The 13,059-nt window shown below is 45.0% G+C and overlaps 1 protein-coding gene across 5 annotated transcripts in view; it reads right to left on the bottom strand.

Annotated features, from left to right (window-relative positions):
- The window catches only part of Sh2d4a (SH2 domain containing 4A), a 62,962-nt gene that overhangs the window by 36,645 nt on the left and 13,258 nt on the right, over nt 1–13,059 (bottom strand). For all 5 annotated transcript variants that reach the window (XM_076853631.1, XM_076853633.1, XM_076853629.1 and 2 more), the window contains exons 3-4: nt 11,483–11,642; nt 9,953–10,124 (exon numbers count right to left, since the gene is read on the bottom strand). In XM_076853631.1, coding sequence (XP_076709746.1) covers nt 9,953–10,124; nt 11,483–11,642 — 332 coding nt within the window. The remainder of the gene's footprint in view (nt 1–9,952; nt 10,125–11,482; nt 11,643–13,059) is intronic.

A 13,059-nucleotide genomic window follows, 5' to 3' on the forward strand; every position in this document is an offset into this window, starting at 1 on the left:
ATGGGATTCCTTATAATAAGTGTTCACCTGACTTTCCCACCTCCCAGAGACTGGCAATACGTCCGTCTGCAGAAAGGACCCAAGTAACACCACAAAGGGCACACTGACCCCAGGCCCAGGGCATCTCCACCCTGCTCCACACCAGGCTTCAGGCTGGCCTCTGCTTAGTCACCATAAACAGTTTTTTTCGCCCTTTAACAAAGCCCAAGCTGCATGAAACCCAAACTTTGGTTGCTACAAAACAGCACTTTGAGATGAATAACTAACCAAAAAAACAAAAACAAACAAACAACAACAAAAAAACAACTTGACATATTCCTTTCTGTTCTTTCACTAAAATGGTCTGATTTTAGGATCTCACTTCTGAATCCCTCTTTTTTAAAAGCAAACAACTAAAATCCACTTGGGAGGGACTGCTGGTTTCAGAGTAGATAACAAGCTTAAGTTTGCTTTGGGAGGGAAGTATGAAAGAAAAAAAAAACTAAGTGAATATTTTCATTATTAACATCATTTTCCAGGTGGCTCCCTAACTGCTATCTACTAATGGGAACATACTGCCGAGTTCAAACACTTGAAAATACAAGTGAAAACTACCACAGGTTCAATGCCAGGTCTACCATGAACCTGCACATTTTACTAGGGTGTTTTTGACATCATTAGTTGTTATAGTGAAATAGCAGATTTAAAAGCAAGTATCCAAGCCTCAGCAAGTGTGGAAAGGTGTGCATGTGTTTGTGTCAGGGGTGTGCATGGTGGGGTGAAGAGGCCGAGGTCTCATCTCTGACTCCATTTAGTTAAGGAGGATGAGACAGAGAAGACTCTTGCTCAAGACTTTTTAACTGCCAGCTGAGCAAGGTCTTTTTTCTTTTTCTTTTTTTTAAATTTTTTATCGTAATGCTTTGAATCCCAGATGTTTGTGTTCCAACTCTTTTAATCTCCTGTTTTGCTGTGTGGCTGACTCTGAAGGCCATTTCTGTAAAAAAAAAAAAAAAAAAAAAAAAAAACAGTGGAATAATTCCCTGGAGATAAAAATCTAAAAGTGAGCAGATACAGTTTTGTTCAAGGTCCCCTTCAGGGGCAAGGACAGTCGGTCTCCTGATTAATGAGTTCCTGGACTACAAATTACATATACGGAGAGAAACACAAAGGGGCTTATCTTTGAATTAGCATTCCCTGCCATTCTCCAGCCACACTCAGCACTTCTCTTTCAGGAGAGGGAGAGAAACACTGGGTACATTCAGACTATGCACACTCGGAGGGTCCCTAAGGACCTCCCCACAGCTGCAGGGCGCTCCTGGTTCCAACCAACTCCTCCAGGCAGGGGTGATTCTGCTCACACGGTGCAACACCTGCCATCTTCTCTGTACCCCATGAACTCCCATCACATTTGTCTCCACCTGGGAATGGGACCTGCTTCCTAACCTCCATGTCTCAGAACTTTGCTAGATGCTAACTGAATCCTGCAACTGACTGCCACCTCCGGTTCAGTGACAGGCACCCAGTAACACTGTACACTGTGGCCCACCCAGAACAACAGCACTCTCACGGAATATGAAGCAGAGCATCATTTCCAAGACTTCTGAGCTGCATCCCCCTGCCAAAAACAAGGACGAGATGTGTATTTCATAGAAGACAATAGCTCTGCAGAAAAAAAAACCCATACACTTGGTTCCAATGGAGGTGTAATGTCTACATCTTCCTCAACATAGACAAACCAGCCAGCCTCCTTTTGCCTCCAACTCATCATCTGAGAAATGAGAAATACCAAGCCTGGGCTCAAGATAAAACAGCATCTTTTAATTGAAGGACTTCAGGGGACAATTCTTGCTGTTTCCATCAGCTGAGACTGGGCAAGCATTCTCATATTCAGAAATGTTTTCAGCCTCCTTTATAAAGAAACAGTACTGATAAATTTAATATGTGAATTTTATTTTGTAGAGGGAATAGGTCCCTTGCAGCATGCTGCCCCAAGTCACAGTGCTGCTTGAAAGAACGGAAACTGCCATTCCCAGACTACACATCTCCTAAGTGCTAGGAGCATGACTTCCAGGTAGCTGGTACTTAATTGGGCAGTCTTCATTTTGGATATTTATTTAGTCAAATTAAAATTTTAAACCAACATAAATACATTCTTTTTAAAAAATCTTTTGACAAGATTATCTTGAATATGTGGAAAGGAACCCTGAGCCTGGACCTTGAGTTTTCTCAATCTCATAGCAGAGATCAAAGAGCTTCTCAGAACTCCCATATTTGCTTTGTGGCCATAAAGATGAAGCAGAACTGCTTCCCTCCTCAAAGTGGAACAAACCTTTCACTGCTCTTCAAGGGATCTCCATGGATGAAGCCATGTGCTAATGAAGATATAACTTGGGTTACATTGGTATAAAATAATCCAAAGCAAATCTATGGATGGGACTGTTAAGTACTCTGGTTAAAACTTCAGAAACGGCTCCATAGAGGGAAGGGTGCAGCCCTCTACATTTTTTATTTAGTCAAATTAAAATTTTAAACCAACATAAATACATTCTTTTTAAAAAAGTCTTTTGACAAGATTATCTTGAGTATGTGGAAAGGAACCCTGAGCCTGGACCTTGGGTTTTCTCAGTCTCATAGCAGAGATCAAAGAGCTTCTCAGAACCCTCATAGAAGAAAATTAGCTATGTTCCAAAAGAGCTAAAAGATACAGTTTTTGAGTTGGATGATGGGAGTGCTCTGGACCGGATAGCCTCTTGACCAAACAATACAACATTTGGGCTCCATTCCCAGAAACACTTTTTTAAAAAGTCTTGTCAAAAGACTTTTGTATAAAGAATGTATCATTCTTGCCCGATGCATCCCTGCCTAACTGCTGCTTGAATATGCAAGACTAGACCTCATAGTGTGGTTTGTCCATTGAAATTGGACAGAAACCCTACTTAACAGCCAGTGGTATATGAGATAATATTCTCCTTCTGCAGGCATGAGTGTTGGTTTAGGATATGAATATTCAGTGTTAGAAGGAAACTTAGGAGGAAATCATCTCAGCCATCAGATCCACCTCAACAGTGAGCTCTTGGGACTCTGTATGGCTGCCTGGAGCACTCTGCTGACAGAGATGTGAGGCCACACCTGGCTCCTCATGAAGAGTGCTGTGATCCATCAGTGATGTCTGCCTGGGGTCGGGGCATACAGAGTTCCTGGACTTGTTCTCTGTGGCTCATACACACCTTAAAAATCTCTAGTTTTGTAAATGAGAAAAATAAAGCCCTGCAGAGACAGAGTCAGGAAGAAAATAGAGCTCTTGTGACTATATTTAATCTTACTCTCGTGACATTACACTAACTCAAAAAAAGAAAAAAAAATCCTTTATTGACATTCTGAAACTCAAAAGCTCTGAAAATATATTACTCAAATGGAGGGGGGACTTAAACTAACATGGGCTATTTACCATATTTGTAACGTTTGATTATGGAATACTGCTTCAGCTCTTGCAGTATTCATCAATATATGTTTTCTAGTAGAGGCACAGCATTTCTTTTATAAAATCTGAAATCATTTGAAATCTGAAGCACAGCTTGGCCCAGAGGTTTTGGATAAGAGATGGCAAGCCTGTACTGTACCCCTGCCTATTGCTACAGGGGTACAGTAGGCAGAAAGACCCCTGAAGAGATCCATGCCTGAGTCCTCAGAACCTGTGAACATGTTATCTTACGTGGAAAAAGGAATTTTGCATATGATAATTACAAACTATGGATCTTAAAAATGGGATTAATGGGATTATCCTGGATCATCCTAAGGGAGAATTTAGGATAATTTCTGCACTTTTGCCACTGACAGATTGCTCTCCAGGACTAAAAATTCTTTCCCCCAGGTGTCTTTTTCTGGCATGCCCACCCCTCTCCAATCCTGCCCTCCCTAACCAGCCGCCCAATCCCCACCTGGAACCTGCTTAAACCCTGCCTCAGTCAATGTTTCTGCTTTTCTTCTCCCCAGAGGGCTGAACTCCTAAGGATGAAGTCCTTGTCTGACACCTCCCTCCATAACACCTGTCATCGCCCGTATGGACCCTCAACATTTTCTGGGGGAATGACTGATTCTGCCAAAGCAGCCTGACAGTGCAAGGTAAGTATTCACCCCTGAGAACAGACTGAAGGCAGTAGAGGTCCACCCTCCAGAGTTCCAGGTTAAAACTACTCCTCCAGTTTGTACTGGGACTTGTAGTTTTCAGAGCATTTCCAAATGCATTGCCTCTTGTGATTTTTATCCAAAAACCCATGAGGTAAACAAGGTGGGTATTTTTAATTTTCCATTTCAATGGACTAGAAAACAGGCTCCAGAAGGTTCTAAGACTTGCCCCACTAGCCCCAGTAACAAACCCTGCAGCATGTACTCGGCCTCTCACCCTAGAGACAGACATGGAGGCTGTGCTCAGACTCAAGGCACATGCAGGGAGAAACTGACCAGCAAGAACCATGGCCTGAGAAAACACCACCCACCGTCCGTGTGAATCTGCCTGGCCGTCGGCTCCAGGCAGCTAGACTTAACCCTGTCTATTTCTCTGTGGCTTCCTCACACCTTCTTCTTTCCCTTTCTCCATGACTTGCTACTGAGAAAGTTCTGCTTAATTTAAAGCAATGAACACCTTGGACTAAAGCATCCTACTAAGAGTGAGAAAAAAAAAAAAAAGGCCCCAAACTAAACTGATTCCTGCAGTGGCAGTGTGACCACTCCGACACGGATGTGAGTGTCCCTCCCTGGCAGACAAGGAAATGGACACTGAAAGGAAGGGAGCAGTCCCAGCTCCATCCCTACCTTGGGCTTGCGCTGTCCTTGACTCCCCGAATCAGAGACCAAAATATCCATTTCACACTTCCTATGATCAGCATGAGATGAAACAATGAATATCTGTCTTTTGAGAGCTGTGCAGAGCTACAGGTATCTAAAAGGCCCAATTCCTCACCCCAGCCACTACTGCTCCAACCAGCCTCCCCATGTCCTTTTAATCTGATGCCATGCCCCTCAAAATATCCGTGGGTAAAGAGGAAGGATACTGAAGAAGAAACTGTGGGGTTTACCCCAAGCTCTACATGGGCCAAAGAGGGCCCTGACTCTACGTCTGCCCCCATCCTTTCATGAGATGATCAGAACAGAGTGGACTCTTCTGCCTCCGTACAAATATAAGGAGCCAAGATTAACTAAAAGCACTGCATACTCTAAGTGACCGACTCTTCCACAAAAGCTTCCGCGGTGCTGAGTGTGCACCGATGTTTGGGTTGAATCTAACTTTTGCCCATTCTGCCCAGGACTTTCAGATTCAGGTCTGCAGTACTTTATTAGAATCTGGGCCAGCGATGATCATTTCCAGCGATGATCTGTCATGGGAAAATTTATCAAAAATGTAACCAGACTACTTTAGTAAATCCATGGCTGATTTTCCTTGAAGATTTTTTTATAATCCTGGAAGACTGGTGACTCTTTAAATCCTGCCACGGTTATGTCATCACTAAGTTCAATTGAAACTGGAGATTTCTTACGATAGGTTTTAGGTCTTGCATGACATTGGAATGCTGCAGACAACATTCCTTAGATATTACAGTTAAAAAATGGTAGTTGAAACTTGTAAATCCTCACTGAGGAACCAGAATTGCATTTTGGAAATGTATCAGATGACTCAAAGCTGGAGCCTGGATTCCTCATCAGAGTTCTCCTCTGAAGGAGATGGTCTCGGCTAGGTCGATGAGTGGGAACTGAAGCAGATATGTGGAATCAAGGACACCCAGGTCTGTGATTTGGAGGCAAATCATGTAATCTCTTTGAACATCTGTCTCTTCATCTGTACAAAAGAAATGCTAATACTCGCCTTGTTTGCTTCTCAGGAGTGTTGTGAAATGAATGTAAAATGCAGAAACGACAGGAGAAAAAGCTTTGTGAACTCTGAGTCAGATGGAGCGTGCTTTATTCTCATTTTTAACATCAGCCTCCACCCACCACTACCACCTGAGCCTCCGTCCACCACTGCCACCCGAGCCGCCATCCACCACCACTGCCACCGGAGCCGCCATCCACCACTGCCACCTGAGCAGCTCCAACCAGCTCATCTCCCCCATCAGCTCCTCCTCCAGAGGCCCCTCTTCAGGCTGCTGGCCTCCCTCTCCCCAGGGACCCAGGCTCAGGAATTTGGGCCTGCTGCCTTGTCCATACACCAACTGTGATCCAAGAAAGTTCAGTTCCTTTAAAATATAAATCTGGGGCCTGGGGAAGGGGCTCAGTGGTAAGATGCTTGCCTAGCGTGCGTGAGGCCCCACCTTTGATCCCCACCACTGCAAAAATAAAGGGGGGGGAAAAGTCCAAAATATAAATCTGATCAGGCCAATCCTTTGCTCAAAAATCACTGACAATTTCCAATTATTCTTTTTAAAAAAAGGGCTGAAACATGTAAGTTGTCCCCAGTCCCCATTGTGTCTGGTCTCGGCCTCCTCCCACCTAATCCAGTGTTCTCCTCCCCCCTCTGCATGGTTCCTCCAAAGCGTTTTCTTACACTTGAGTGGAACCGCTGGCCCCAGTAGTCCTCGGGTCATCATCTCAAGCTTATGTCTTCAGTAAGGCCACCCTGGACCCCCTGGCAGTGCCCAAGTCCTGAAGGAATAGGGTACGTTTTGGATGAAAAATCTATTCTTTTCTAAGGAGCATTTATGTCATTTGAAATCTGACACATGGAGAATCTCCCTGCCTCCCCAGTCATAAAGTTAGTGAAAGCAGTAATTGTTTTTACTCCAACACTGTCAACTCAAGGCCTAGCACATAATGGGGACTCAAAATACTTTTTTTTTTTTTTTCAGTACTAGAGATTGAGCCCAGGGGTGCTCCACCACTGTGCTACATCCCCAGTCCTTTTTATTTTATTTTGAAATAGGGTGTCAGTAAATTGCCCAGGTTAGCCTCAAACATGTGATCCTCCTGCCTCAGCCTCCTAAGTATCTGGAATTACGGCTTGTAATACTTTGAAAAGCATCTTGTAGCCACCGTGGCTAGCTTTAAAATACTTTTTAAAGGAATGAGCAAGTCAATTAATCTTGGGATCCTCTCCTCACTGCCTAAATTTAAAAGTTTAAAAAGTTAAGGGGGAAAAGAAAAGTGAGCTAACTAAATATCTAATATATGTTAGGCATTTAAATAAGTGCTTTGTACTTATTGTTTCATTTTTTCATTATTAAATTATACCAGATTATATTAGCCTTCTATTACCATGGAACAAATTATGTTAAATACGGTGGTTTAAAACAACACAAATTTATGATCTTACATTTCTGTGGGCTGGAAATCTGACATTAGCCTAAAACCAAGGTTTCAGCAGAGCTGTGTTCCTTCTGGAGACCTGAAGGGGAACCTGATTCCTTGCTTTTTTAATCTTCTAGAAGCTGCCTGAGTTCCTGGACCCCTTTTTCCACCATCAAAACCAGCAACATCACATCTCTCTGGCCATTATTCTATGCCACATCTCCCTCTGACTCTGCCAGTTGGGATCGCTGGAATGAACCCAGGTAATCTCCCATATTAAGGTCACAGAGGCAAAGTTGCTTTTCCCATGGAAAGCAATGCATCCCCAGGGGCTAGGAGTCTGGATGGATGTCAGTGCCACTATTCTGCCTAACAGGTAGGCTGGGTGGTAGATGAAGGACGCAGAATCAAATGGTGTCTCATAGTTCAGAAAGGCTCACTAAAGTAGTTGCTGCTTCATTATTTTGTAACTAAGATAGCATGAGGAAACATTGCTGAGAAGGTGTACTAAAGGAACTGCATTAGCTTCTCAGGGCTGCTGCAACCAATTACCATAAACTTAGTGGCTTAAAGCAACAGATACGTATTCTTCACACTCCCACAGCCTTAAGTGGGACATCAAGGTGTCTGGCAGGGGCTGCGCTCCTCCCAAGTGCTCCAGGGGAAGCCTTCTTGCTTCTTCCAGCATCTGACCTTGGCTTGGTGCAGCCTACCTGCACTCCACCTGTCTGCACTTGGCCTCTTCCCTGTGTTCCTGTCTCTCAACTCTCCATCTGCACTTCTTTTATAAGGTCGCCTGCCACTGGATTTAGTGCCCACCCTGAGTCCCGGACAATCTCATCTTGAGATCCTTAACTTAATTACATCTGCAAAGACCTATTTCCAAATAAGCTCCCACTCTGAGTTTCTGGGTGAACGTGAATTGGGGAGGACACTATTCAACACAGGCAGGGCTTATAAAAGGCATAAGTGTGTCACTAAGTGGACTGTACACTGGTGGAAGATGGCCTGCCACACTAAAATGCTCACACCAGCCATAAAGCTCATGGGCCACCTTGAGCCTGCTACTGTCAGAGCAAACTTAGCAAACATCACAGAGACCCAAGAGCGTCTTCTCTGACCCAGGGGAAGATGAAAAGCAGAAACGTAAAACCTGTCCCCCATCTAGTTCCCTGTTCCTGGTGCCTAACAAGTGTGTCCTTCTCCCCTGCCCCATCTCTTTCTATAGGACAGTTTGACAGACATCTGAGGGATGGGACAGTGCCACCCTTCCTTGTAATTTTTATGACATGCTTCAAGAATAATAACCATGGTATCTATTTTAGTTTGTATTTTGATCTTTTGAAAAAAGATCTCTAGGAAAATGCTGTCATTCAAGCATAAAGCTAAGCAGGCCTACCCTAAGCTCCTGAAGGAGATTTTTGTGGTTGCTCTTGTTCTTCATGCGAGCGGGTCTCAGAAAGGGAGCTACCTGAGGGGAGGCTGGTGTTAAACATGTTGAGAGCAACCTGGCCTGGAAAGGCTCCAGTGCCTCACTGGGCATGTGGGGAAAGTGCCCAGAACTGACCTGCAGACAGGCATCAAGTATTAGAATTTTGTACTCCTAAATATTCTCAACCTCACAACTGTAGCTCTTATAAAGCATCTTCATGCTCCTCATATCAGTGAGACAATCAAGCACACGAGCTAATAGTTACAGAATGAGCTGGGGATCCTGAAGAATGGGGGGGTGAAGAAGACCCTTGGCAGGTTGCTGAACCACACCTGGCCTCAGTTTCCTCACCTGTAAAATGGGCAGTATGCTGTTCAGACTGCTGCTGTGAGGACTCAATGAGACACTCAGTCATAACCACCCATGACTGCTGTTAATTATTAGAGTATTACCAGGACCCAGAAGTGGTCAGAACAGATAGCCACGTCCCCATTTGATTGTGGCACAGAATTCAAGAGCATACAGTGAAGCAGGGCTGGGACTAAATAGAAATCAAACAACTGCAAATCCCCTGTTAACGTTCAGTATAATTAAACTTCTGGCAGAAGAAAGTACTTCCTAAATTGAGTTTTATTGTTCTTCCAAACTATAATCCAAGCAGCAAATTATGTTTGAGTTTTTTAAACCACCTGGACCATAAGAGAATTCATACCAGCTCTGAGTAAAAAGTTCTATTGTGTTGGGGAAATGACTATCCCGGAAATCAGAGGCAGAATCAAGGAAGCCAAAGAGGCATTGAGGTTTGGAGTCTGCAGCAAAAAAGGAAAAGACTCAACAGAACACCATTTAAATCATAAATGTACCAAGTCTGGCCCTTTGTCTGTCTTTGTTAATAAAGTTTTATTGGAACCCAGCCATGCTCATTCATTTGTGTATAGTTGTAATAGCAGTTACTGGGTCTACAAAGCCTACACTGTTTGCTATGTGGACTTCTACAGAAAAAAATTGAGGACATCTATTGTAGAAGACCCATAACCAGGGAAATAAAACCCTGAAAGACCTCATTTTACTCCTTCTTCATGAAACAGAAACTAAACCAATCCCCCCAGCGAAATGAATAGCAGGACCTGAAAGGTGGGAGGTGTTTTCCCCAAGAAAGCCAGTTTAAGTTCCTGATGCATGGCTACATTTATCTTAGTGGCCTTAGTACCTACATCTCCCCCAGGTTCGGAATTCTACACATCTGTAACATGCAAGACTCACCTGGGTTTTCTTTTCTTCCAGGATGGGTGCTGGTCTGGATTCTTGCCTCACTTCTTCCTCTTCTGCCACTTTCTTGCAGGCATTCTGTGTTTTCCAGTTATTTGGTGTTTGCAGATCAGAGCACTGTGATTTTGTTTTCAAGTTATTGGTGAATTCTTCAGACTGAGTTTTTCTGAAGGGAAGCAAAAGTGAAATTATCAAAAGCATCCTTCAACGTGGACAGCTTGTCTGAAGCAGATGTCTACACTCAGACTATGTGAAAAACAGTAACAGATTGCTTATTATAGTGCTTATAATCTGCCAGACCTCTTGCTAGATACTTTACAGACATTAACTAAGTCCTTGTACCAACCCAGGGAGGAAGGATTGTTATCCTTGCTTTGTTAGAAGAGGCTCTAAGAAAGCTTATAATTCATCCAAGACCACACAGTGGCACAGCCAGGATTTAAATCTAGGTCTGCCCAAATCCTGGTTGAGAAGTCAGGCTGCGAGAGGACACTGGCCTGCTCTCATCAGTCGGCAAATACTCCCTTGTGCATTTATGTGTTAATGTCCCACAGATTGGCAGATGGCATCATCAGCCTTTGGGGGCTGAACTGAGATCCTCATGTCTATTCCAACATCCATTTTACCAACCCAGTAGGGCTGTTGACACCACTGCCCAGAGCTAGGGGAAGAGAAAGTGGCTTCCCAGAGGCCACCCTGTGCACCTGGCAGAGGGGATCACCGCCTGCCTCAGGGTTCCTCGGGTTGTGCCAATGCATGTTCAAAATGGCCTCACTCTCCACAGAAGATCCAAGGGGCCTTCGAGGCACCCTAGAGCAAGGCCCTCCATCTCCCTCTACTCACCCAGGTATATTCCAAGCACTCAGAAGAACTCATTCCCCAAAGAGCCATTCAAAGTCAAGTGGGAGATCTTGATTATGCCCTCCACCTTCACCTTCCCCTGACCTTCTGTAGCTGGAAACTCAACTTATCCTTCAAGGCTCGGCTCAGATTTCACCTCCTCTGTGGGTCAGAAGGACAGGTTCCTCCCTGGGCTTGGTTAATTCTTGGTTTATGCCTTAACCACAGCTCACAGCGTAGCCTGCATCGGCTGCAGGTGGTGGTATGTCAGCCTGTGCCTCCCCCGACACTGGAAGCTCCCTGTTCCTCTTTGAATTCCCAGTGCCTGGTACAGGTAAATGACCAAAAGGGCCTGAGCACCCAGCTGCCTGCAACTTCTTCCTCAAAGGCCTGACATCGGAACAGCCTCTCAACCTCCTGTCACTCAGCCACAGCGCCCGCCCTGCTCCACCACAACCCCAGTGAAACCTCCGCTGATGGCTTCGGAACCTACATCCTCATGCACATCAGCAGCACCTGATCTGACAGCACTGTGGGAATGAAGGGAACCACTGAACGTCTACAGAAACATTCCAGAAAGATCAAAAGTGCTGCTTACAATCTTCCGATGCCACTGTGAGCAAGAAGCATCATTGCAGCATCTTAACACCTAGCCAGTCTCTCACCGGCATGCGGATCTCCTACCTGAGCTCCTCAGCTTCCTGCTGGGTTCTCAGCCGCTCCCTCTCAGCAGTGATCTCACTGCAGAGCACATCGTAGGGCTTATCCAGATGGTGTTCGCCCATCACCCAGACCCACACTTCCTTGTCCGCTCCCAGTTTCCAATGGACAGATTTGCCATTCTCTGCAAATGAGACAAAATGTGGGTTGAATAAATACCTTGAGTCACGGGACACTATGATTCCCCAATCAGTAAAGTATTTAGGGTCTTTGTGGGGGTGGGGGTGGGGGGACAAATAAAGCAAATGCTTCCAACCTGCTGAGGAATAAGCAGCATTCATGGGTAGCAATGACAGGAGTGACAGAGTAGCAGCATTGTCACAATTGTTTAAAAATATTATGGCCATGGTTTTTTCACATGCCCATTTTGCAGGAATGGGAAGAAGCATTTGTGGTTTGCCTTATCCTTTAGGGTAACAGCTGCTGTCAGATACCATAACCTTGGAAGTCTAAGTATCTCCCTATAACCCCAAATTACACAGATGCTCAAGGGTTTGGGGCCTCTAGTGTCTTCATGGGTTTCACTGGTGTGTTAGATAGTGGCATTCAAATCCTGGCTCTGCCACGCACTAGCTGTGTGACTTGGACACACTAATCTCTTTAAGACTCTATTTCCTCTTTTACAAATGGCGAGACCAACAACATCTACCATACAGAATTGTTGTGCAGGGTAGGCAGGCTCGGGATGCCAAGTCCTTCCCCTGGTGCCTGCCACATAATAGGAGTTCAATAGAGGTTAAATGCTGCCACCCCAGCCTATTATTTACTAATACGGCTGCCTGGAGATCCACACCAGCTTGTGAGAAGGTGATACCACCAGGCAGTGTGACACTTGATGAAGCGACTTAAATAACCCTTGCTTACAGTTGGTCTCACAGGTTGTATTATGTTCCAGTCCCTGTGCTCCTGAAATGTGCCCACACTGGGCATGACCCTAGAGACCAGCCAAGAGGTACAGACCCTAAGTCTATGGCCCTCCTCGGATCACAGTGGTCCACAGTTGTTCTTAGACAAGACCCCAAACTACTCAGTGGTGTTGAGTGTGTGAGGGAGGGCACCATCGGGAACATGGCCAAGCCCAGCCATGCTGTGAGGGTCAGAAGTCCACACTGACTTCTTACACCCAGTGGAAGAAGGTTTCCAGTTACAGTGTCATTGTGTTGTTGACTTATTTTGTACCATTACCTCAGAAAAGCAGGCTACTCAAAGGCAGCCTCCATCTTTATTTTGGCAATTTCTACTCTTCCTGGGGCAAAGGATGCTGCCTGCAGTCTAAGAAAGCTCTAAACAGAGCCGCTTGGTGGGGCGGAGGACAGACTCCTATACCCTGCTCCACCAAAGGATTCAAAAGTATCATTGAGCAGGAAACTGCCCTGACACTGTTTTCACAAGTGAACCAACAGTGCTGGTGGTACCCGGGTAAGGGAGGGAAGATGGATCCATGTGCCCTGGGGTGGGTGGGGAGTGCCAGCCCAAGCACTCTGGATGCTTCTGGAAATGCCACATGGTTCATTAACCTTAGAAAGCCGTCATACTTCATA

The sequence above is a fragment of the Callospermophilus lateralis genome, chromosome 4 (assembly GCF_048772815.1).
Source record: "Callospermophilus lateralis isolate mCalLat2 chromosome 4, mCalLat2.hap1, whole genome shotgun sequence".
Classification (NCBI taxonomy): Eukaryota; Metazoa; Chordata; class Mammalia; order Rodentia; family Sciuridae; genus Callospermophilus; species Callospermophilus lateralis.